This window comes from Salmo salar, chromosome 14, assembly GCF_965601325.2.
Source record: "Salmo salar chromosome 14, fSalSal1, whole genome shotgun sequence".
NCBI lineage: Eukaryota > Metazoa > Chordata > Actinopteri > Salmoniformes > Salmonidae > Salmo > Salmo salar.
The window spans coordinates 94,226,941-94,253,096 of record NC_138304.1 but is presented as its reverse complement, the minus strand read 5'-3'; the positions used below and the strand labels follow the sequence as shown (position 1 = coordinate 94,253,096).

At 46.6% G+C, this 26,156-nt stretch overlaps 2 protein-coding genes across 4 annotated transcripts in view; one reads left to right on the top strand and one right to left on the bottom strand.

Moving 5' to 3' along the window:
* Positions 1-18,533, top strand: part of LOC106570524 (tax1-binding protein 1 homolog B) — a 51,534-nt gene extending 33,001 nt beyond the window's left edge. For 2 of the 3 annotated variants that reach the window (XM_045694915.2, XM_045694914.2), the window contains exons 10-18: positions 357-533; positions 1,877-1,949; positions 2,026-2,624; positions 8,152-8,238; positions 10,437-10,623; positions 12,129-12,212; positions 15,479-15,675; positions 15,875-15,960; positions 16,937-18,533. In XM_045694915.2, the coding sequence (XP_045550871.1) occupies positions 357-533; positions 1,877-1,949; positions 2,026-2,624; positions 8,152-8,238; positions 10,437-10,623; positions 12,129-12,212; positions 15,479-15,675; positions 15,875-15,960; positions 16,937-17,147 (1,701 nt within the window). In that variant the 3' untranslated portion in view covers positions 17,148-18,533. The remainder of the gene's footprint in view (positions 1-356; positions 534-1,876; positions 1,950-2,025; positions 2,625-8,151; positions 8,239-10,436; positions 10,624-12,128; positions 12,213-15,478; positions 15,676-15,874; positions 15,961-16,936) is intronic. The other variant, XM_014142940.3, reaches the window with a different exon arrangement.
* A 49-nt stretch (positions 18,534-18,582) lies between these two features.
* Positions 18,583-26,156, bottom strand: part of LOC106570525 (juxtaposed with another zinc finger protein 1) — a 45,498-nt gene continuing 37,924 nt past the window's right edge. The window contains exons 4-5 of the mRNA XM_014142941.3: positions 25,454-25,623; positions 18,583-25,021 (exon numbers count right to left, since the gene is read on the bottom strand). Coding sequence (XP_013998416.1) covers positions 24,845-25,021; positions 25,454-25,623 — 347 coding nt within the window. The 3' untranslated portion in view covers positions 18,583-24,844. The remainder of the gene's footprint in view (positions 25,022-25,453; positions 25,624-26,156) is intronic.

Genomic DNA, 26,156 nt, shown 5'->3' with positions numbered 1-26,156 from the left:
CTAACTCTCCCTCCCCCACTCCCTCTGTCTGCTCCACCCTCCAACTCTCCCTCCCCCACTCCCACTGTCTGCTCCACCCTCCCCCTCTACCCCCCTAACTCTCCCTCCCCCACTCCCTCTGTCTGCTCCACCCTCCCCCTCTACCCCCTAACTCTCCCTCCCCCACATCCCTCTGTCTGCTCCACCCTCCCCCTCTACCCCCCTAACTCTCCCTCCCCCACCTCCTCTGTCTGCTCCACCCTCCCCCTCTACCCCCTAACTCTCCCTCCCCCACTCTCTCTGTCTGCTCCACCCTCCCCCTCTACCCCCTAACTCTCCCTCCCCCACCTCCCTCTGTCTGCTCCACCCTCCCCCAGGGTGTGGGGACCTCCAGTGAGGGGGGGTGTGTGGTGTCTGAGGCGGAGGCTGAGCTACAGAGAGAAGTGGAGGAGATGAAGCTGCGTCTCCACATGGCTGCTGAGCACTACAAGGAGAAGTACAGGGAGTGTCAGCGGCTCCGCAGGCAGGTGGCCAAGATCAGCGAGGCCCAGGGGGTGAGTCCTGTCTGTCTGTCTGCAATACTGTACTACACCACATTGTCACAGCGCCATCTTGTGGTATATTAGATTTTTTTTACATTTGAGTAATTTAGCAGATGCTCTTATCCAGAGCGACTTACAGTTAGTGCATTTATATTCAGATAACTATATGGGACAACCACATATCACAGTCATAGTACGTACATTTTCCCTGTCAGAGCCAGTAAGGGGAAAAAGTCAAGTGGGAGTGTTTGTTCACAAAAGGCTTTTATTTTCTCCAGGTGGGGAAGAGGTAGTGCTGTGGGATTATTTAAGGTATTCTTTGAAGAGACAGGGTTTCAGATGTTTTCAGAGGATGGGCAGGGACTCTGCTGTCCTAGCTTCAGGGGGAGCTGATTCCACCATTGGGGTGCCAGGACAGAGAAGAGCTTGGACTGGGCGGAGACAAAGAGACCAGAGGTGGCAGAAAAAAGTGCTCGGGTTGGGGTGATTGGTTTGAGCATAGCCTGAAGGTAGGGAGGGGCTGTTCCTCTTGCTGTTCTGTAGGTAAGCACCATGGTCTTGTAGTGGATGTGAGCTTCAACTGGAAGACAGTGGAGTGTGAGGAGGAGCGGGGTGACATGGGAAGGTTGAACACAGAGAGTCGCAGTAGTCCAGATGGGCCTTTTTGGTGGAGACTACGGTTTTGCCGGAACTCTCAATTTTGAACACATATGAACACAGAAGTTAATCACCCAGCTGACCAAATGGTGAGGAATAGGGTGCAGCCTAGTTGAGTCTGATGTCCACAGATTAATGGTGAGGAATAGGGTGCAGCCTAGTTGAGTCTGATGTCCACAGATTAATGGTGAGGAATAGGGTGCAGCCTAGTTGAGTCTGATGTCCACAGATTAATGGTGAGGAATAGGGTGCAGCCTAGTTGAGTCTGATGTCCACAGATTCATGGTGAGGAATAGGGTGCAGCCTAGTTGAGTCTGATGTCCACAGATTAATGGTGAGGAATAGGGTGCAGCCTAGTTGAGTCTGATGTCCACAGATTAATGGTGAGGAATAGGGTGCAGCCTAGTTGAGTCTGATGTCCACAGATTAATGGTGAGGAATAGGGTGCAGCCTAGTTGAGTCTGATGTCCACAGATTAATGGTGAGGAATAGGGTGCAGCCTAGTTGAGTCTGATGTCCACAGATTAATGGTGAGGAATAGGGTGCAGCCTAGTTGAGTCTGATGTCCACAGATTCATGGTGAGGAATAGGGTGCAGCCTAGTTGAGTCTGATGTCCACAGATTCATGGTGAGGAATAGGGTGCAGCCTAGTTGAGTCTGATGTCCACAGATTGATTCAACTTGTTTCCTGTTTGTAGGAGTCAAAGAGAAACGCTGCCACTGAGACGACACAGGAGCCTCTGACACCCAGTCCAGAGTCACCTACAGCAGGTACTGACACACACACACACTCACACACACACACATCTCTTTAATACTAAATCCTCTAACGTGTATATGTTTACAGGCAATCTGTCTGCAACTGGGCTGAGAGGAGACAGCGAGAGGCCGGTTGTCCCTAAACGGTGTGACAAAAACAGGGAACACACACACACTTACGCACAGACCGACGCACACACCAACACACACACCAACACACACACCGACACACACACCAACACATTCTCCGGCATGGAGACCATGAGAGCTGGGGAGAAAGAGTGGAAGAGGCGGAATGGGGAAGAGATGGAAAGAGAAGTGAGTGGAGAGGAGGAAGGGAAAGAAGATGGGAGTGTGGAAGAGGAGAGGAAGGAGGACAGGAGTGGAGGAGAGGAGAGGAAGGAGGACAGGAGTGGAGGAGAGGAGAGGAAGGAGGACAGGAGTGGAGGAGAGGAGAGCATGAAGATGGAGAGTTGGGTGGAGGTGGAGAATGAGAGGAAGAGTGCTGAAGAGGTGGATGAGAGGAGTGTGGAGGAGGATGAGAGGAGGAGTGCGGAGGAGGTAGAGAAAGAACAGACTTGTTCGGTGGAGGAGGAGCTGGCGAGGATGGAGGAGAAGTGGGCGGAGCAGTGTGCTATCAACGAGACGCTTAAGCAGAGACTGGCCAATGAGGAGGAGCGATTCAGGGTAAGTCTTCAACGCATACACACACACTATTCTCACACACACACGGTCATGCTCACATTTAAGAACAATAGTTGTACGCACACACACACCCAGTCTCTCTGCCAGGCTGATAAGGTTGTGTCTATGTCAGCCCTGTGAGGTCAGCTCAGTCTATATTGTTCCTCCTCTGGTCCCCATATTCCTGTGGACTGGCTCAGTGTGTGTGTGTGTGTGTGTGTGTGTGTGTGTGTGTGTGTGTGTGTGTGTGTGTGTGTGTGTGTGTGTGTGTGTGTGTGTGTGTGTGTGTGTGTGTGTGTGTGTGTGTGTGTGTGTGTGTGTGTGTGTGTGTGTGTGTGTGTGTGTGTGTGTGTGTGTGTGTGTGTGTGTGTGTGTGTGTGTGTGTGTGTGTGTGTGTGTGTGTGTGTGTGCGCGCGCGCGCGCAAGCGTGTGTTTCTCATGAGTGTGTACTTCTCTCAGAGTCAGTTAGGCGTGTGTGTGTGTTTGAGTTCTGTGAGTGAGTGTATGCTCATCTGTGCAGTAAATAGTAGGCTTTTTCCTTTGATAGTGTCTCCAGATAGAGATACATACACAGACACAGTTAGTAACCCTAGCCCTAATGGTCCGGAGAGAGATAAATACACAGACACAGTTAGTAACCCTAATGCTCCGGAGAGAGATAAATACACAGACACAGTTAGTAACCCTAGCCCTAATGCTCCGGAGAGAGATAAATACACAGACACAGTTAGTAACCCTAGCCCTAATGGTCCGGAGAGAGATAAATACACAGACACAGTTAGTAACCCTAGCCCTAATGGTCCGGAGAGAGATAAATACACAGACACAGTTAGTAACCCTAGCCCTAATGGTCCGGAGAGAGATAAATACACAGACACAGTTAGTAACCCTAGCCCTAATGGTCCGGAGAGAGATAAATACACAGACACAGGTAGTAACCCTAGCCCTAATGCTCCGGAGAGAGATAAATACACAGACACAGTTAGTAACCCTAGCCCTAATGGTCCGGAGAGAGATAAATACACAGACACAGTTAGTAACCCTAGCCCTAATGGTCCGGAGAGAGATAAATACACAGACACAGTTAGTAACCCTAGCCCTAATGGTCCGGAGAGAGATAAATACACAGACACAGTTAGTAACCCTAGCCCTAATGCTCCGGAGAGAGATAAATACACAGACACAGTTAGTAACCCTAATGCTCCGGAGAGAGATAAATACACAGACACAGTTAGTAACCCTAGCCCTAATGGTCCGGAGAGAGATAAATACACAGACACAGTTAGTAACCCTAGCCCTAATGGTCCGGAGAGAGATAAATACACAGACACAGTTAGTAACCCTAGCCCTAATGGTCCGGAGAGAGATAAATACACAGACACAGTTAGTAACCCTAGCCCTAATGGTCTGGAGAGAGATAAATACACAGACACAGGTAGTAACCCTAGCCCTAATGGTCCGGAGAGAGATAAATACACAGACACAGTTAGTAACCCTAGCCCTAATGGTCCGGAGAGAGATAAATACACAGACACAGTTAGTAACCCTAGCCCTAATGGTCTGGAGAGAGATAAATACACAGACACAGTTAGTAACCCTAGCCCTAATGGTCCGGAGAGAGATAAATACACAGACACAGTTAGTAACCCTAGCCCTAATGCTCCGGAGAGAGATAAATACACAGACACAGTTAGTAACCCTAGCCCTAATGGTCCGGAGAGAGATAAATACACAGACACAGTTAGTAACCCTAGCCCTAATGGTCCGGAGAGAGATAAATACACAGACACAGTTAGTAACCCTAGCCCTAATGGTCCGGAGAGAGATAAATACACAGACACAGTTAGTAACCCTAGCCCTAATGGTCCGGAGAGAGATAAATACACAGACACAGTTAGTAACCCTAGCCCTAATGGTCCGGAGAGAGATAAATACACAGACACAGTTAGTAACCCTAGCCCTAATGGTCCGGAGAGAGATAAATACACAGACACAGTTAGTAACCCTAGCCCTAATGCTCCGGAGAGAGATAAATACACAGACACAGTTAGTAACCCTAGCCCTAATGGTCCGGAGAGAGATAAATACACAGACACAGTTAGTAACCCTAGCCCTAATGGTCCGGAGAGAGATAAATACATAGACACAGTTAGTAACCCTAGCCCTAATGCTCCGGAGAGAGATAAATACACAGACACAGTTAGTAACCCTAGCCCTAATGGTCCGGAGAGAGATAAATACACAGACACAGTTAGTAACCCTAGCCCTAATGCTCCGGAGAGAGATAAATACACAGACACAGTTAGTAACCCTAGCCCTAATGGTCCGGAGAGAGATAAATACACAGACACAGTTAGTAACCCTAGCCCTAATGGTCCGGAGAGAGATAAATACACAGACACAGTTAGTAACCCTAGCCCTAATGGTCCGGAGAGAGATAAATACACAGACACAGTTAGTAACCCTAGCCCTAATGGTCCGGAGAGAGATAAATACACAGACACAGTTAGTAACCCTAGCCCTAATGGTCCGGAGAGAGATAAATACACAGACACAGTTAGTAACCCTAGCCCTAATGGTCCGGAGAGAGATAAATACACAGACACAGTTAGTAACCCTAGCCCTAATGGTCCGGAGAGAGATAAATACACAGACACAGTTAGTAACCCTAGCCCTAATGGTCCGGAGAGAGATAAATACACAGACACAGTTAGTAACCCTAGCCCTAATGGTCCGGAGAGAGATAAATACACAGACACAGGTAGTAACCCTAGCCCTAATGGTCCGGAGAGAGATAAATACACAGACACAGTTAGTAACCCTAGCCCTAATGGTCCGGAGAGAGATAAATACACAGACACAGTTAGTAACCCTAGCCCTAATGGTCCGGAGAGAGATAAATACACAGACACAGGTAGTAACCCTAGCCCTAATGGTCCGGAGAGAGATAAATACACAGACACAGTTAGTAACCCTAGCCCTAATGGTCCGGAGAGAGACACACACACACACAGTGAAGAGGAGTAGAGGAGATGCATCAGAGATGAAGGGAGGATAGAAGGAAAACGAGGGGAAGGAAGGAGAGAAGAAAATCGAGGCATAGAGCAAGGGAGAGAATTGAGAGGGACCTGCTCGTCAAAAATGTCATTCCAAAAACATGGGCATTAAAATGGAGTTGGTCCCTCCTTTGCTGCAATAACAGCCTCCACTCTTCTGGGAAGGCTTTCCACTAGATGTTGGAACATTGCTGCAGGGACTTGCTTCCATTCAGCCACAAGAGCATTAGTGAGGTCGGCTCGCAGTCAACATTCCAATTCATCCCAAAGGTGTTCGATGGTGTTTTGGTCTGGGCTCTGTGCACACCAGTCAAGTTCTTCCACACCGATCTCGACAAACCATTTCTGTATAGACCTCGCTTTGTGCACGGGGCATTGTCATGCTGAAACAGGAAAGGGCCTTCCCCAAACTGTTGCCACAAATTTGGAAGCACAGAATTGCTAGAGCTGCCCCGGTCTCTGGAGTGATGGCGACGCGTGATTCATCACTCCATAGAATGTGTTTCCACTGCTCCAGAGTCCAATGGTGGCGAGCTTTACACCTCTCCAGCCAAAGCTTGGTATTGCGCATGGTGATCTTAGGCTTGTGTGCGGCAGCTCAGCCATGGAAACTAATTTCATGAAGCTCCCGACAAACAGTTATTGTGCTGACGTTGCTTCCAGGGGCAGTTTGGAACTCTGTAGTGAGTGTTACAACCGAGGACAGGCGATTTTTATGCGCTTCAGGACTCGACGGTCCTGTTCTGTGAGCTTGTTTGGCCTACCACTTTGCGGCTGAGACGTTGTTGCTCCTAGACTTTCCACTTCACAATAACAGCACTTACAGTTGACCGGGGCAGCTCTAGCAGGGCAGAAATTTGACAAACTGACCTGTTGGAAAGGTGGTATCCGATGACGGTGCCACGTTGAAAGTCACTGAGCTCTTCAGTAAGGCCATTCCACTGCCAATGTTTGTCTATGGAGATTGCATAGCGGTGTGCTTGATTATATACACCTGTCCACCACGGGTGTTGCTGAAATAGAAGAATCCAGTCATTTGAAGGGGTGTCCACATACTTTTGGCCATGTAGTATACAGTACATATACTTTAGTACATTCGGAAAGTATTTTATTTTCCTCATTAATCTACACACAATACCCCATAATGACAAAGCAAAAACAGATTTTTCAGACGCTTTACCCAGCACTTTGTTGAAGCTCCTTTGGCAGCGATTACAGCCTTGAGGCTTCTTGGGTATGATGCTACAAGCTTGGCACACCTGTATTTGGGGAGTTTCCCCATTCTTCTCTGCAGATTCTCTCAAGCTCTGTCAGGTTGGATGGGGAGCGTTGCTGTACAACTATTTTCAGGTCTCTCCAGAGATGTTCGATCGGGTTCAAGTCCGGGCTCTGACTGGGCCACTCAAGGACATTCAAAGACTTGTCCCGAAGCCACTCCTGCATTGTCTTGGCTGTGTGGTTAGGGTCGTCCTGTTGGAAGGTGAACCTTCACCCCAGTCTGAGGTCATGAGCGCTCTGGAGCAGGTTTTCATCAAGGATCCCTCTGCACTTTTCTCCGTTCATCTTTCCCTTGATCCTTACTAGTCTCACAGTCCCTGCCGCTGAAAAACATCCCCACAGCATGATACTCCCACCACCACTGTGGGGATGGTGCCAGGGTTCCTCCAGACGTGACGCTTGGCATTCCAATTCATTCTTGGTTTCATCAGACCAGAGAATGTTGTTTCTATTGGTCTGAGAGTCTTTAGGTAAACTCCAAGCAGCCTGTCATGTACCTTTTACTGAGGAGTGGCTTCAGTCTGGCCACTCTACCATTAAGGCCTGATTGGTGGAGTTCTGCAGAGATGGTTGTCCTTCTGGAAGGTTCTCCCATCTCCACTTAGGAACTCTGGAGCTCTGTCAGAGTGACCATCGGGTTCTTGGTCACCTCCCCGACCAAGGCCCTTCTCCCCCGATTACTCTGTTTGGCTGGGCGGCCAGCTCTATGAAGAGTCTTGGTGGTTCCAAACTTCTTCCATTTAAGAATGAGTTCTTGGGGACCTTCAATGCTGCTGAAATGTTTTGGTACCCTTCCCCAGATCTGTGGCTCGACACAATCCTGTCTCAGAGCTCTATGGACAATTCCTTCGACCTCATGGCTTGGTTTTTGATCTGAAATGCACTCACTGTCAACTGTGGGACCTTATATAGACTGGTGTGTGCCTTTCCAAATCATGTCCAAACAATTGAATTTACCACATGTGAACTCCAATCAAGTTGTAGAAACATCTCAAGGATGATCAATGGAAACAATTTTGGGTCTCAGAGCAAAGGGTCTGAATACAAAACATTTCTAAAAACCTGTTTTAGCTTTGTCATTATGGGGTATTGTGTGGAGATTGATGAGGTAGCTTAACAATGTGCATACGGTGCCTTCAGAAAGTATTCACACCCCTTGGCTTTCTCCCCAAAAATGTGTGTTACAAATTGTGTAGATCCAGATGGTAGAGAGGGCCATGGAGGTGACAGAGCTGAAGGAGAGTCTGGCTCAGGCCCTCAGAGAGAAGAACCAACTCAAGGAGGTACAATGAACATTCACCAGTTATAACAGTTTTTATTAAGTGCTTTCATAGAGCTACTACTGAAGCCTGCAGGAGTTTATATTATATTTAATATATCTATTTTTTTACAATTAACCTTTATTTAACTTGGCAAGTCAGTTAAGAACAAATTATTCTTTACAATGACGGCCTACCGGGAAACAACTGCCTCGTTAAGGGACAGAACGACAGATTTTTACCTTGTCAGCTCGGGGATTCGATCCAGCAGCCTTTCGGTTACTGGCCCAACGCTCTAACCACTAGGCTACCTGCCGCCCCATAATAAGCCTACCAAAAGCACTGAATTTACCAACCTACTACTATTTATGTAGCTTCCTCCCTCTCCCCCAATATCTAGATTCCAACTAATGATACTGTTCTGCCATCATACACTAACCATTAAATGGTGCAAATGTCATCCTCTGTGTTTGTTTCACCCCGTGGTCAGCCTCGTTTAAATGTTAACTTCATTAGTGCAGGGCTATCTAGTTTATCAAGAGAGGGGGAGGAGAAAGAAAATCGGTCTTTTCACAAAATTGCCACAAACTATTATGACCCCTCTATGGAAAGATGAGACTCACGATGGCATGCTCCCTTTTGCTCTACGGCCCCCACATGTGTATTCGGACTCATCTTCTGTCTGTAGCCTCCCAACAGTTTGGGCTACTCAATAATATGACCCCTCTGTGGAAAGGTGAGACTCTCACGAACACGTACATGTTTTGCTCTAGGATGCCCACAGGTCTCACAAGACTCCTCTGAAGGTCCCCCTATACCAGTTGAAAAAATGAATGGAAGTACAGTACCAGTCAGGTTTGGACACAACTACTCATTCCAGGTTTTTTCATAATTTGTACTATTTTCTACATTGTAGAATAATAGTGAAGACATCAAAACTATGAAATAACACATATGGAATCATGTAGTAACCAAACAAGTGTTAAACAAATCAAAATATATTTTACATTTAAGATTCTTCAAAGTAGCCACCTTTGCCTTGATGACTTTGCACACTTGGCATTGTCTCAACCAGCTTCACCTGGAATGCTTTTCCAACAGTCTTGAAGGAGTTCCCACATATGATGAGCACTTGTTGGCTGCTTTTCCTTCACTCTGCGGTCCAACTCATCCCAAAACCTTGGATGAGTAGGTGTGTCCAAACTGTTGACTGGTACTGTATATATGGAGAATGTTTAGTGCCAAAAATAAGGGGTTAAATACAGTAAAAAATATTTCATGTTAACTGATCTTTCTTATATCTCTCAGATATAGGACAGACACTTCATAATAAACGTCCTTTTCATTTTGGGGGGGGGGACTAGCTGTTGTTCCATGTAGTGAATCTGTTAGTCAATGCGTTTGTATGGGCTAATAGCAAAGGCCAAATTCATATATATATTTTTTGGTACTTAAAGGGTATTAAAATATAAAATCAAATAGCAAAATTATCCTTGGTATGAGTCATGACCTTCTTTAAAACAATTCCATAAAGCTTAGGGCTTAGACTGTAATGGGTTAAAGCTAGAATCCTTAGTTGCTACATCCATCCTGGACTTAATTCGTGATATATACTCATTGATTCTTGAAAAATATAACTTCTAAATGCCTCATGAGTTTAGTTCAACTGTCGAACCCCATCAAAACCCAACATAACGCTTGTTTTACTCCAATGTTTGTTAACAATGTAAATGTAAACAAACACTGTATAGCCTGAAAACATTGTTAAAACTATCATTTCGATATGTATGGTCAGTCCTTGCATCCATAGCTCTGTCTATGAATTTGAGAGTGGTGACATTTCTCCAGGCCCATCCCTCAGCTTTTTACCAAAACAGAGGCGGGGTGACTCTTTGTTATTGTTTCAGTTAAGGCCTCTAGCTGTTAAAGTCGGGTAATGTCAAGAGGAAATCACGCCCCTTGACATTGGTTTTGTTGTTGGACCTCAATAGAAATAAGCCTTCAGACTTTGTGTTTTTACCCTCAATCATTTTTTATGTAAATACTGCTTTTAATTATCCAATACATTTAATCAACCAATCAAACAAACAAACCCTAAATGATTGAAAAGATAAGCACCGTCTGATTACCTGGTTTTCTTGCTTTTATTCGGTGCTAAAATCTTTTCCAATAATTTGTTTTGTTTTAAGTTGTTCTCACTGGCCATCTTCTCCCCATGCCAGGAGCTGCAGCAGTGTCAGGGCCGACAGAGGGAGCAGGAGGCTGATGGTCAGGGGTCAGAGGTCAAACAGCCTGTGTTGCTGCGCTACCCACTTCCCTACCCCCAGGACCCCTCCCCACCCCCCCTGGTACCCCAGAGACCTGCAGAGCTGCAGTACGGGAACCCCTACTCCACCGACAACACTCGAGGTGAGACCCCCCCACACCCAGCTACACTACATGTAAAAAGTATGTGGACAAATTAGTGGATTCGGCTATTTCAGCCACACCCATTGCTGACAGGTGTATAAAAATCGAGCACACCGCCATGCAATCTCCATAGACAAACATTGGCAGTAGAATCGCCGTACTAAAGAGCTCAGTGACTTTCAATGTGGCGCTATCATAGGATGCCACCTTTCCAACAAGTCAGTTCGTCAAATTTCTGCCCTGCTAGAGCTGCCCCAGTCAACTGTAAGTGCTGTTAATGTGAAGTGGAACATCTAAGAGCAACAACAGCTCAGCCGGTAAGTGGTAAGCCACACAGGCTCACAGAACAGGGCCGCCAAGTGATGAAGCTTGTGGTGCGTAAAAATCGCCTGTCCTCGGTTGCAACACTCACTCCCGAGTTCCAAACTGCCTCTGGAACAGGGGCGGAAATCCCGGGGGGGACGGGGGACACACGACCCCCCCATCCTGGGAAAAATATGATTTGTCCCCCCCAATATATCACTGAAACATAACTATGTAATTGTGCTGATTATAGACACTTAATAGCGCGTTTTTAAGTTTCAAAAGATTGCGACCCCCCCCCCCCCTCCACCCTTTTCCTCACAATGGTTTGATCCACTGGCAAGGTAACAGAGGGGTCGTGTCTACTGTCTGAAAGGCACTCAATGCACGTAACTGACGTGAGGTTAATCCAGTCAATCGCACACACACACTAGCTGAATATGCAGAGCTAGCGCGCAAATATGAACTATTAAGCTAGCTAGTACCTATTCCATTTATGTGGCCTCGTCAAAGATGGAATCTTTGCTATCGTCAATTTATTCCGAGATCAGCATGCAGATGATGTAAGTTAGTGCTTCAAAGTCCCTGTGATAAGGTTAGCGATAAACTGAAGTCCAAACTGAACAGAACTACACTCTCTTCTACCATTGTCTTAAATATATTTAATGGTCTCGTTGCAAAAGCTAAATTGTCGCAAGGGAACTTTTATTTATTTATTTTATTTAACCCGGGTAGCAAAGATTATAGCAAACACCACTGAAACGGAATTGGTGCTCGCTAGCTTTGCAAATTCAGCTATTGTTGGAAGCCAGCCAATATGAAACAAACTATTAAAATTACAAAAGGTTGCAGCATATGTTGTGTAAATGGTGAACTCATACAGCTGTCAACTCTTGTCATTTTAATCCGTTTCACATTTGCTAGCTACCTTTTAGATCGAAGCCCAAATAGAATGATAAAAGATAAGATGATAGAAGCCCATCTCCTACTGTAAATAACCTACACACTGTGTGTGTGTGTGTAGCCAGCCAGCCAGGTAGAAAAATGGCAGAAAAATAAAAGACGGACATCAGAGTATTTTTCAGTACACCAAAACGCAAAGTAAGAACCCTAGTAGCCTAATATCTCAAAGACTAGTTGATAAAATGTTCATAAGAAAGAAGTGAAATGCTAATGGGAATGTTTCACAATGATGTCATTAGGCAGAGCAGGCAACAGATGGCACACAGACAGCAGAGTTGGGGACAGATATGCAGGGACAGACTGGCAGAGACAGGGAGTCTCAGGTAAGTTTGTTGAGTCTTTGTTTGGCAACATTATGAAAGGTTCTCAATTTTTTTGACTTGTAAAATAGGAACATAATTGGAAAATGCCATGGATACCCCCACTCTCAACTTAAACTGGTGACTGAACTAAGATTTGTTAAAGGCAATGTTATTGACGTTGTGAGTAGTTGTGTAGTTTTGGGTACCGGTAGTTAGGAGTACGGCAAACACCTTATTTCTTTGGTTCCTCAATATACATTTACCATATTACAATGTAGGCTACGTGTTACAGCACTACTTTTGGTGTCCCCCTCAGGAATTGCTCTTGAGAAGATTTCATGTAATTGTCCCCCCCAAAGTTGATATCAGATTTTCGCCCCTGCTCTGGAAGCAACGTCAGCACAAGAGCTGTTCGTCGGGAGCTTCATGAAATGGGTTTCTATGGCCGAGCAGCCGCACACAAGCTTAATACTCTGACTACACCACTCGCGTCGCAAAATAAATGTAGAAATCTATGTTATTCAATTATTGCTCACACGCGTCAACGAGCGTCTGCATTGCAAGGGCTAAACTAGAAGTCCTTTCTATTTCTGATGCAGATCGTGCTGCAAGTCCTGCCTCTCCCATCTCCTCATTGGTTTATAGCAGCAGGTACCCACATGCCATCTCCTCATTGGTTATACCCACGTGGGGGATTGAAAGACGAACTGTTTTGCCGGTTGTCGTGGTAATACTATGAAAGTTTACATGCCAATCACCATATAAGTTCAAAGATGAAAAATCCTGGAAGGAGGAGAGATGACTAGAAACTATTTGGTTACTGTTTTATGTGTGGTTAATTGTCGGAGTAGAGGACCTTGTGTATTTCAGGTAAAATAACAACCTAATGTTTATATCCCAGGACAAATTAGCTAGCAACAGCAAACTAGCTAAATAGGACAAATTAGCTAGCAACAGCAAACTAGCTAAATAGGACAAATTAGCTAGCAACAGCAAACTAGCTAAATAGGACAAATTAGCTAGCAACAGCAAACTAGCTAAATAGGACAAATTAGCTAGCAACAGCAAACTAGCTAAATAGGACAAATTAGCTAGCAACAGCAAACTAGCTAAATAGGACAAATTAGCTAGCAACAGCAAACTAGCTAAATAGGACAAATTAGCTAGCAACAGCAAACTAGCTAAATAGGACAAATTAGCTAGCAACAGCAAACTAGCTAAATAGGACAAATTAGCTAGCAACAGCAAACTAGCTAAATAGGACAAATTAGCTAGCAACAGCAAACTAGCTAAATAGGACAAATTAGCTAGCAACAGCAAACTAGCTAAATAGGACAAATTAGCTAGCAACAGCAAACTAGCTAAATAGGACAAATTAGCTAGCAACAGCAAACTAGCTAAATAGGACAAATTAGCTAGCAACAGCAAACTAGCTAAATAGGACAAATTAGCTAGCAACAGCAAACTAGCTAAATAGGACAAATTAGCTAGCAACAGCAAACTAGCTAAATAGGACAAATTAGCTAGCAACAGCAAACTAGCTAAATAGGACAAATTAGCTAGCAACAGCAAACTAGCTAAATAGGACAAATTAGCTAGCAACAGCAAACTAGCTAAATAGGACAAATTAGCTAGCAACAGCAAACTAGCTAAATAGGACAAATTAGCTAGCAACAGCAAACTAGCTAAATAGGACAAATTAGCTAGCAACAGCAAACTAGCTAAATAGGACAAATTAGCTAGCAACAGCAAACTAGCTAAATAGGACAAATTAGCTAGCAACAGCAAACTAGCTAAATAGGACAAATTAGCTAGCAACAGCAAGCTAGCTAAATAGGACAAATTAGCTAGCAACAGCAAGCTAGCTAAATAGGACAAATGAAAGTTTAGATGCCAGTTTAGATGCAAGCTAACTAGCTAAATTGCCATAAATGTTTAATGCTTTTCGACCTGTACCCAAATGAATGTCATTGGTTCAGAGTTTGTTTTGATATTCTAACCTGTGTGTGGTGATCGCGTTTTGTGTAGGGGGACAACATTTATGCACGATGGCGCACGTGCGCAGCCGGTTTCGGTTCCGTGTCAGATCACAATGCCAAGCGTCGGCGTAAAGCTCACTGCCATTGGACTCAGGAGCAGTGGAAACGCGTTCTCTGGAGTGATGAATCACACTTCACCACCTGGCAGTCCGACAGACAACTTTGGGTTTGATGGAGGCCATGAGAACGCTACGTGCCCCAATGCATAGTGCCAACTGTAAAGTCTGGTGGAGGAGGAATAATGGTCTGGGGCTGTTTTTTAGTTCCAGTGAAGGGAAATCTTAATGCATGCAACATTATGGACGATTCTGTGCTTCCAACTTTATGGCAACAGTTTGGGGAAGGCCCTTTCCTGTTTCAGCATGACAATGCCCCGTGCACAAAACGAGGTCCATACAGAAATGATTTGTCGAGATCGATGTGGAAGAACTTGACTGGCCTGCACAGAGCCCTGACCTCATCCCCATCGAACACCTTTGGGATGAATTGGAACGCCGACTGCGATCCAGGCCTCATCACCCAACATCAGTGCCCGACCTCACTAATGGTCTTGTAGCTGAATGGTAGCAAGTCCCCGCAGCAATGTTCCAACATCTAGTGGAAAGCCTTCCCAGAAGAGTGGAGGCTGTTATAGCAGCAAAGGGGGGACCAACTCCATATTAATGCCCATGATTTTGGAATGGCATGTTGCTTGTCAACATACTTTTGGCAATGTAGTGTGTCTGATCCGTCTGTCTCTGGCTGTAATCTCTCAGTACCATCTCTGTCTAGCATTGTCTACACTGTGTTTCTATGTCCCAGCTTCTGTACTATCCGTCTGATTCTATCTTAGACATGCGCAGCCTGGGAGCCTGTCTCTCTTGGTCTCTATCTCTCAATACTGTCTCTATCTAGCATTATCTACACTGTGTTTCTATTTCCCAGATTATTTTCTATTGCTCCCAGGCTACCCATCTCTCCCTCTCTCCATTTCAGCCCTGTCTGTCTCTCTTGGTCTCCTTCTCCTCTCTCTCCTCCATTTCAGCCCTGTCTGTCTCTCTTGGTCTCCTTCTCCTCTCTCTCCTCCATTTCAGCCCTGTCTGTCTCTCTTGGTCTCCTTCTCCTCTCTCTCCTCCATTTCAGCCCTGTCTGTCTCTCTTGGTCTCCCTCTCTTCTCTCTTCCATTTCAGCCCTGTCTGTCTCTCTTGGAGAGATGGAGACCATCTTCTGCACACACACTCTTAAACACTTCCTGTTTCCTGTGTCCAGACGGGGCAGACGGCGCCCTGTCCCCGGAGCAGATGCTCCGCCCCCCTCCTGAGGCCCCTGGTGCGTGCGCCCCTCCGGCCCCCTCACCGACCCCAGGTGCAGACTGGGAGAGAGAGGTGGTCTGCATCCAGCCCTCTTCCTCACGAAGCATGAGCCCCCCTGACGGACTGGAACACTCCCCCGAGGAGCCACGCAACGTGAGTACACACACACACACACACATCCTCACCTCAAACATTAGGGAGGGAAACGCAAAACTGAGTTAGATCAATGTATAGGGGTGACTTGTTCTGTTCCCTTATTGGGAGGACATCACACATCCTCTAGCTCTATTAACACACTATTAAACTGAGGAGAGAGCTGTCAGTGAGGTGTGTGTGTGTCTCTCTACTGTAGGTCGGTGATGGGGAGCAGCCTGCCTGCAATCATCAGGCCAGCAGCAGACTTACCGCTAACAGGAGCAGCTTCTGTTTCGACCCCAGGTAACACACACATATGACCCACACAGACAATACACAAAATACTATCCCAGCTAACCCAACACTCTCTCTCTCCCCCCTGCTCTCTTTCTCCCCCCTGCTCTCTCTCCCCCCTCTGCTCCTTCTCTCTCCCATCTGATCCTTCTCTCTCCCATCTGCTCCTTCTCTCTCTCCCATCTGATCCTTCTCTCTCCCATCTGCTCCTTCTCTCTCTCCCATCTGCTCCTTCTCTCTCTCCCATCTGCTCCTTCTCTCTCTCCCATCTGATCCTTCTCTCTCCCATCTGCTCCTTCTCTCTCCCATCTGCTCCTTCTCTCTCTCCCATCTGCTCCTTCTCTCTCTCCCATCTGATCCTTCTCTCTCCCATCTGCTCCTTCTCTCTCTCCCATCTGATCCTTCTCTCTCCCATCTGATCCTTCTCTCTCTCCCATCTGCTCCTTCTCTCTCTCCCATCTGATCCTTCTCTCTCCCATCTGCTCCTTCTCTCTCCCATCTGCTCCTTCTCTCTCTCCCATCTGCTCCTTCTCTCTCTCCCATCTGATCCTTCTCTCTCCCATCTGCTCCTTCTCTCTCCCATCTGATCCTTATCTCTCCCATCTGCTCCTTCTCTCTCCCATCTGCTCCTTCTCTCTCCCATCTGCTCCTTCTCTCTCTCCCATCTGATCCTTCTCTCTCCCATCTGATCCTTCTCTCTCCCATCTGCTCCTTCTCTCTCTCCCATCTGCTCCTTCTCTCTCCCATCTGATCCTTCTCTCTCTCCCATCTGATCCTTCTCTCTCCCATCTGATCCTTCTCTCTCCCATCTGCTCCTTCTCTCTCTCCCATCTGATCCTTCTCTCTCCCATCTGATCCTTCTCTCTCCCATCTGCTCCTTCTCTCTCTCCCATCTGCTCCTTCTCTCTCTCCCATCTGCTCCTTCTCTCTCCCATCTGCTCCTTCTCTCTCTCCTCGTTTCTATGGTCTTTCTCCCTCCACTCAGTGGTGAGGTTCACAAGCGCTGTCCGTTGTGCGAGGTGATTTTCCCGCCCCACTTTGAGCAGCGTAGCTTTGAGCAGCACGTGGAGAGCCACTGGAAGGTGTGTCCTGTGTGCTCTGAGCAGTTCCCCCTGGACTGCCATCAGCAGCTCTTCCAGAAGCACGTGCTCACACACTTTGACGGCCATGTGCTAAACTTCGCCAACATGGAGTAGCAGGGCAGTGTGTGTGTGAAAGGGAAGGTTTGAATTAAGGGATGTAAAGAAGAATAAAGGAACATTTACTCAAATGGGGGTCGGGATGATTTCATTCAAATTTAACTCGGACCAAGAAGGGAGATTCCAAATCAAGATGAGAAAAGTCATTGGCGGTAAATTTCACTTTTAATGTTGGAAATGGAATTAACTCCAGCCCTGGCCTCACACACTTCCACGAGAACATGCTACCTTTCAAAAACATCAAGGAGTGTGTGTATGACTTTGTAAAGGGGGGAGTTTGTCAGTTTAGGGAAATTACAACAACAACAACATTTTTGCGTGAGGTTTCGGAGCTCTTTGGTTTTGTCCCATGTTGATGATATCATCACTGCATGTGTTTAGTATCTGTAGGATTCATCTGCGTTAATCAGCCAGTCAATAGTAGCTACTTTACAAGACTTCATGTTCTGTTCTGTTCCCAGTCACTCTGTGGCCACATGTAGAAACAGGTGACATCCAGGGATGGGAGGAAGGGGTTAGGATCTTGGGAGGAGATATGTGGTCTTGAAGCACCTCCAGTATGATTCAAACTCTTGTCAGCAAAAGATGTCAGACGGTTAAAAAATAATTAGCACTATTGTTTGACTGCACTGAAAATACTTTTATTCTGAATGTATAGTGTGTGTGTGTATAACTGGGTGGTTCAAGCCCTGAATGCTGATAGCTGTGCTATATTAGACCGTATACCACTGGTATGGCAAAACAACTATTTTTACTGCTCTAATTTCTTTGGTAACCAGTTTATAATAGCAATAAGGCACCTCAGGGGATTGTGATGTATGGCCAATATACCACGGCTAAGGGCTGTATCCATCGTGCATAAAGAACGGCCCTTAGCCGTGGTATATTGGCCATATACCACACCCCCTCGGGCCTTATTGTTGAAATAAAAATATATATATGAGAAGTAGAACTATTATGGAGAAATGTTTCAATTGCTGTTGTGACAATGTAATCCCACATGTTTTAGTAATGACAGATTGTTTTACTTCCTGGTCTCCATTCACTGGATAGGCTAATATTCTCCTGGACATTCCACTTCAGTTGATTGGACGGAAGGTAACACGAACGCTATAGAAAACTACTGTACTCTTTCACCGTGTTAAGATTCTAACGATTGTCATCTTTACCTCCTTTGTTTGGGTCAAAGTAAATTCTTGTGCGCGCGTCTCTGATTCCTGTCAGTCTGAGATTTTACTGTTCTTTCAATGTGACCACAGTGCTGTACTTTTGGCTTCAAAAGTTGCACACGTGTGTCTGTCATGTGTGTCGGCCCTTTGAAAGTGTGTGTGTAGGTTTGTATGTGAGCATTACAAATAAAGTACGCTTGTCAAATGGATACAATTGTCTTTCCATCTTCTGGGTCAAACCCCCCCCAACCCCATTCAGACAGTTCTGGCTAATGTTGTCTTTATTTTTTCATGTAATAGTGTTCACATTTATGAAGCAGCAGCTTATGTAAAAACAGTTTGATAAAGTACACAGGTCTCCCTCCTCACACCCTCTGTTGCCTCCGTACAAATAGGAAACATTGTTCTCCACTTAACATATGAAAATATAATTTAAACACACTTGACACACATTACAATACATTCACTGTACACAGTATATCTGAATAGTCCCCCTCACACACGCTTGTACTGTACACCTCACATCCCCGCTGTGTAATACTGTCAGGCTCCCTGTTAAACTGTGTATTTAAACTGTAACCATAGTGACCTGCATCTCTGCGGGGAGAGGACAGGTTTATAAGTGTTTGACAGATCCCAACCTGGCGAACTCTGGTCTCTGTCGAACTCCCTCTCTGATCCCTCGGCAAAATGCGCTGGAGCCAAGGCTTCCAGGTACGGAAAACCCGGCACAGGCACTCCGGAACGCGTTCTGTACAGCCACAATCAAAAACACTACCCCAACAATGCTACCTTCCTCTTTCACATAGCGTCTCAGTAGGAGTGGTGTTCTAGGATCAGGTCCCCGCTCGTATTCATTATGGTTTCAAAGGCTTCTGTTTTTCGCGAGGCACTTACTCTGAGACGCCTTGTGAATACAGGTGCACTTTGCCACACCCATGTCAAGGGTTGTTATGGCAACAGTCAAGCGTATGTGTTGGGGTACCTTCAGACTCAGACCATTATCACAGAACAGGTTAGAAATGTTTTCGGGCCTGGAAAGGGGTACATTTTGCCAACGGGCACCACTTTTTGACACTACACCACTCTGCTGTACTCTGAAGCCAAGGTATCACAAATAGGCCAGAACATGCTTACCTTGACACAATTTGACAGTACATCAGACTGCTTCTGTAAAACAGGAGGCTATGACACTATCTGCATCCCAAATGGCATTCCCTATACAGTGCACCACTGTTGACCAGGGCCCATAGGTAGTGCACTTTATGGAATAGGGTGTCATTTAGAACACAGATTTCATCTAAAATGTCACTATTCCCCGTATACAAAAATAGGGTGTCATTTGAGACAGCCGTATATTATAACACTATGGAGGACTGTAACAGAGAAGGCTGAATAATAACACAAGAAGCTGAAAAGCTCAGATACTGCAGAAAGACTTGGCTAAGAAGCAACACACTCACACAGACTGTACTGGAATGCTGTAGTCTACAATGCAAGGCAATCAAAGTTTGTAGATGTAATCTCTGGAGATACACCCTTTAAGACAAACACATGCACAAAAACAAAACATACCATCGACACTCCCACACATACACACTCCCACACATACACACTCCCACACATACACAGTCACACACATACACAGTCCCACACACACACAGTCCCACACACACACTCCCACACATACACACTCCCACACATACACACTCCCACATACAGTCACACACATACACACTCCCACATACACACACATACACAGTCCCACACATACACAGTCCCACACATACACAGTCACACACATACACACTCCCACACATACACACTGGAGGCGCAATGAGACCCGTGTTCCCTTGACACGTTTGCCCACCTCTTTGATGAAACCGTATGACAGTCTCTCTCCCCCCTCAGGCACATGGTAATGTAAATGTTTGGCAGTAGAGAGCTGTTGGCAATGATCATGGAAAAGTAACCAGAAACAATACTTGGCAACTGGAATAGAATAGAGCATGATGCCTCAACTGGTCTGCTCACACTGTACAGTCTGGAATAACCTTCTGGAATACAGGATGATGCCTCAACTGGTCTGCTCACACTGTACAGTCTGGAATAACCTTCTGGAATACAGGATGATGCCTCAACTGGTCTGCTCACACTGTACAGTCTGGAATAACCTTCTGGAATACAGGATGATGCCTCAACTAGTCTGCTCACACTGTACAGTCTGGAATAACCTTCTGGAATACAGGATGATGCCTCAACTAGTCTGCTCACACTGTACAGTCTGGAATAACCTTCTGGAATACAGGATGATGCCTCAACTGGTCTGCTCACACTGTACAGTCTGGAATAACCTTCTGGAATACAGGATGATGCCTCAACTGGTCTGCTCACACTGTACAGTCTGGAATAACCTTCTGGAATACAGGATGATGCCTCAACTGGTCTGCTCACACTGTACAGTCTGGAATAACCTTCTGGAATACAGGATGATGCCTCAACTAGTCTGCTCACACTGTACAGTCTGGAATAACCTTCTGGAATACAGGATGATGCCTCAACTGGTCTGCTCACACTGTACAGTCTGGAATAACCTTCTAGAATACAGGATGCACAATCCATTCTGAAATCATTGGGGAGAAGTCCTAGAACCGTTCTAGAACAGAGGGAATGAAGAAATGCTATAGTTTCCTTGTTTCTCTATATGGGCTGAACGCTAACATGAAATCTGTGCATTAAAATCAAATCAGAACTGTGAAAAATGTATTTCGGGACGCAGATCTCAAGTTAGGATTCAAGCCATAATCTCTTTGTTTTTGCTGCTGGGGATATCTAGACCTGAGGTCACCTAGCTGTTTCAACTTTGACCTATGACAACAGAACAGGTTGTCTCGGGGTTGAGGAATGAAAAAAAAAAAACACTTATTGATGAAATATCAAAAGAAAATAATATCTGGAAAATATATTGAAAAAGAATAAAAAAATAAAGCTTGAAAATAAAGTGGAACTACTTAGTATATGCTGATGAATACTTAAATTTGTATATATACACATCTATTGTTTATATATCTATATATAGACTGTATAATCCAACTCAACATCCACACCTTCCTCCTTCTCTTTTACATTACTCCTCTTCTTCTTCTGTTTTGTTTTTTCTTTCTTTTTCTTTGTTTTCTTTTTGTTAGCACCGTATGTCAATACAAAAAGTAACGGAAATAGTTGGGATAGCGTAAGAATGTGCAAATGTACAAACAACAAAAAAAGCCTATAAAGATGCATATCATTAAAATAACAAGAGATAGAGTAACATGTGAAAACCAAAGAACATAATACAAGACATAAACAAGTTAAAGCATGCACTAGATCCTTTAGTGTGTGGGAGGAAGGGATAGGGGTTTAGGTTGTTACCCCTAAGGTTGGGCTAGAAGGGATAGGGGTTTAGGTTGTTACCCCTAAGGTTGGGCTAGAAGGGATAGGGGTTTGGGTTGTTACCCCTAAGGTTGGGCTAGAAGGGATAGGGGTTTAGGTTGTTACCCCTAAGGTTGGGCTAGAAGGGATAGGGGTTTAGGTTGTTACCCCTAAGGTTGGGCTAGAAGGGATAGGGGTTTAGGTTGTTACCCCTAAGGTTGGGCTAGAAGGGATAGGGGTTTAGGTTGTTACCCCTAAGGTTGGGCTAGAAGGGATAGGGGTTTAGGTTGTTACCCCTAAGGTTGGGCTAGAAGGGATAGGGGTTTAGGTTGTTACCCCTAAGGTTGGGCTAGAAGGGATAGGGGTTTAGGTTGTTACCCCTAAGGTTGGGCTAGAAGGGATAGGGGTTTGGGTTGTTACCCCTAAGGTTGGGCTAGAAGGGATAGGGGTTTGGGTTGTCACCCCTAAGGTTGGGCTAGAAGGGATAGGGGTTGTTACCCCTAAGGTTGGGCTAGAAGGGATAGGGGTTTGGGTTGTTACCCCTAAGGTTGGGCTAGAAGGGATAGGGGTTTGGGTTGTCACCCCTAAGGTTGGGCTAGAAGGGATAGGGGTTTGGGTAGTCACCCCTAAGGTTGGGCTAGAAGGGATAGGGGTTTGGGTTGTCACCCCTAAGGTTGGGCTAGAAGGGATAGGGGTTTGGGTTGTCACCCCTAAGGTTGGGCTAGAAGGGATAGGGGTTGTCACCCCTAAGGTTGGGCTAGAAGGGATAGGGGTTTGGGTTGTCACCCCTAAGGTTGGGCTAGAAGGGATAGGGGTTTGGGTTGTCACCCCTAAGGTTGGGCTAGAAGGGATAGGGGTTGTCACCCCTAAGGTTGGGCCAGAAGGGATAGGGGTTTGGGTTGTTACCCCTAAGGTTGGGCTAGAAGGGATAGGGGTTTGGGTTGTTACCCCTAAGGTTGGGCTAGAAGGGATAGGGGTTTGGGTTGTCACCCCTAAGGTTGGGCTAGAAGGGATAGGGGTTTGGGTTGTCACCCCTAAGGTTGGGCTAGAAGGGATAGGGGTTTGGGTTGTCACCCCTAAGGTTGGGCTAGAAGGGATAGGGGTTTGGGTTGTTACCCCTAAGGTTGGGCTAGAAGGGATAGGGGTTGTCACCCCTAAGGTTGGGCTAGAAGGGATAGGGGTTGTCACCCCTAAGGTTGGGCTAGAAGGGATAGGGGTTGTCACCCCTAAGGTTGGGCTAGAAGGGATAGGGGTTGTCACCCCTAAGGTTGGGCTAGAAGGGATAGGGGTTGTCACCCCTAAGGTTGGGCTAGAAGGGATAGGGGTTGTCACCCCTAAGGTTGGGCTAGAAGGGATAGGGGTTGTCACCCCTAAGGTTGGGCTAGAAGGGATAGGGGTTGTCACCCCTAAGGTTGGGCTAGAAGGGATAGGGGTTTGGGTTGTCACCCTTAAGGTTACATGCTGACCAGACCGCATGTGCGTCTGCGTGCGTCATCGCTGCATGTTGATTTTGTCCCCTCACACCAGACGCTACCAGGACACGCAGGTTGAAATATCAAAACAAACCATGAACCAACTATATTCATTTGGGGACAGGTCGAAAAGTATTCAACATTTATGCCAATAGCCAGCTAGCTTACTGTTGTTAACTAATTTGTCCTGGGATATAAACACTGGGTTGTTATTTTACCTGATATGCACAAGGTCCACTACTGACAATGAATCCACAGATAAAAGGGTAAACCGAGTTTGTTTCTAGTAATCTCTCCTCCTTCAGGCTTCTTCTTCTGATTTTATATGGCGCTTGGCAACCAACTTTAAGGTGCCTTACCATAAACCCGACTGGACTGGAGTGTGGACCTCAGTTCATCTTTCAATCACCCACGTGGGTATATGCTCCTAAAAACCAATGAGATGGGAGAGGCGGGACTTGCAGTGCGTTATTAAGCATCACAAATAGAACAAAGTTGTATTTTAGCGCCTGGCTACCAGACACCAGCAGTGTGGGTGCAGCCTGGCTACCAGACACCAGCAGTGTGGGTGCAGCCTGGCTACCAGACACCAGCAGTGTGGGTGCAGCCTGGCTACCAGACACCAGCAGTGTGGGTGCAGCCTGGCTACCAGACACCAGCAGTGTGGGTGCAGCCTGGCTACCAGACACCAGCAGTGTGGGTGCAGCCTGGCTACCAGACACCAGCAGTGTGGGTGCAGCCTGGCTACCAGACACCAGCAGTGTGGGTGCAGCCTGGCTACCAGACACCAGCAGTGTGGGTCCAGCCTGGCTACCAGACACCAGCAGTGTGGGTGCAGCCTGGCTACCAGACACCAGCAGTGTGGGTCCAGCCTGGCTACCAGACACCAGCAGTGTGGGTGCAGCCTGGCTACCAGACACCAGCAGTGTGGGTCCAGCCTGGCTACCAGACACCAGCAGTGTGGGTGCAGCCTGGCTACCAGACACCAGCAGTGTGGGTGCAGCCTGGCTACCAGACACCAGCAGTGTGGGTGCAATGACTGAATAACATGGATCTGTACATTTATTTTGCAACGCGAGCGGTGTGGTCAGCATATTAAGGTTGGGCCAGAAGGGATAGGAGTTTGGGTTGTTACCCCTAAGGTTGGGCTAGAAGGGATAGGAGTTTGGGTTGTTACCCCTAAGGTTGGGCTAGAAGGGATAGGGGTTTAGGTTGTTACCCCTAAGGTTGGGCTAGAAGGGATAGGAGTTTGGGTTGTTACCCCTAAGGTTGGGCTAGAAGGGATAGGGGTTTAGGTTGTTACCCCTAAGGTTGGGCTAGAAGGGATAGGAGTTTGGGTTGTCACCCCTAAGGTTGGACTAGAAGGGATAGGGGTTTGGGTTGTCACCCCTAAGGTTGGGCTAGAAGGGATAGGGGTTGTCACCCCTAAGGTTGGGCTAGAAGGGATAGGGGTTTGGGTTGTCACCCCTAAGGTTGGGCTAGAAGGGATAGGGGTTGTCACCCCTAAGGTTGGGCTAGAAGGGATAGGGATATGTTTTGGTTGGTTGGTCAAGGTGGGGTGGATATTGACAATGAAAAGGTGTGGGGTGGTTGGGTTGGGAGTGCTGGTGGGGAATAGGGAAATGTTTGGGGGGGGGGCTCTCTAGCCCTGCATCTTGCGGATGATGTCGGCGGAGACGGGCGGGTGGAAGTTGATGGTATGGTGTCTCAGGCCCTGGGACGTCTTGTAGCTCTTCCCACAGCGGCACTTGAAGGGCTTCCGCACACGGATCTGGGTCCGGTGTCCGTTCTTGGCATGGTATTTAATACCGTTCACATTCTGAATGAGGGGGAGAGACAGATTAGTAGGCCTGGCGTGGTCTAGTGGCTGCCTCCAGAATACAGGTACCTGTGCGAGCGTGGGTTCGCATCTGACCGACTGCTATTCTAGCATTCCCTATCCTCCTTCCTTTCCTGTCAGTCCTTTACTGTCCTACCTAATAAAGAATAAAATACAAAAGGAGTGGGACTGCCCCACTCCTAGAAAAATAATAATTCCCCTTACATTATCTTAGTGAAAATCCCTAAAAGCAACATCCAGGAACAACATTGCAAACGTTGACATTGAGGAAACTCCCCCTCACATCCTGAAGTGAAAACCTCCACGACACAGATCATAGGCTACACTGAACTGATATATAGAGGACTAGCGTGTAGCAGAATAACAGAGCTAGGGACTGTTCTATAAACTGGGGTTGTGTGTGTACTGCACCTTGTATCTCTTCTTGCAGCCAGGCACAGGGCAGGCGAAGGGTTTCTCCTCTCCTCCATTCATACACATGGAGCTGAGGATAGACTCTGAGCTGATGGCACTCTCTGTGGTCCAGGACTCATCACTGTCTGACTCCTCATAGTCCACCTCCTCATCATCATACTCACTGCCTGGAGGGGGAACACACACACACACACACACATCAGTTTGTGTGTCATGGGGATATGACTATACTGTCTCAAGTAGAGGGGCATGGAGCATAGAACAGAGGATGGTTTAGTGTGTGTGTGTGTGTGTGTGTGTGTGTGTGTGTGTGTGTGTGTGTGTGTCAAGAGTACCCAGGGGGGAGAGGTTTGGCTCCCTGAAACAGATCATTAAATGGGAGGTATCCTCATTGCTCTGATTTAGTAAGTGCACCACTTTTTCCATTCACACACACCGACTCTCACAATCCCCAACCCCAATGTGCACACACACACACACACACACACACACACACACACACACACACACACACACACACACACACACACACAGGAAATGCTGCACCTCAGCAGGAGGAAATGGATGGCACCCTGGCACGTTAAAAGGATTTCAACAAGGGTGTACGCGTGGTTGTGTGTTAACGCAAATATTTGGGCAGGAATTGGACCATCTGCTAAAGGGCTCTGAAACACACACACCCGTGTGAACAGTGTGACAG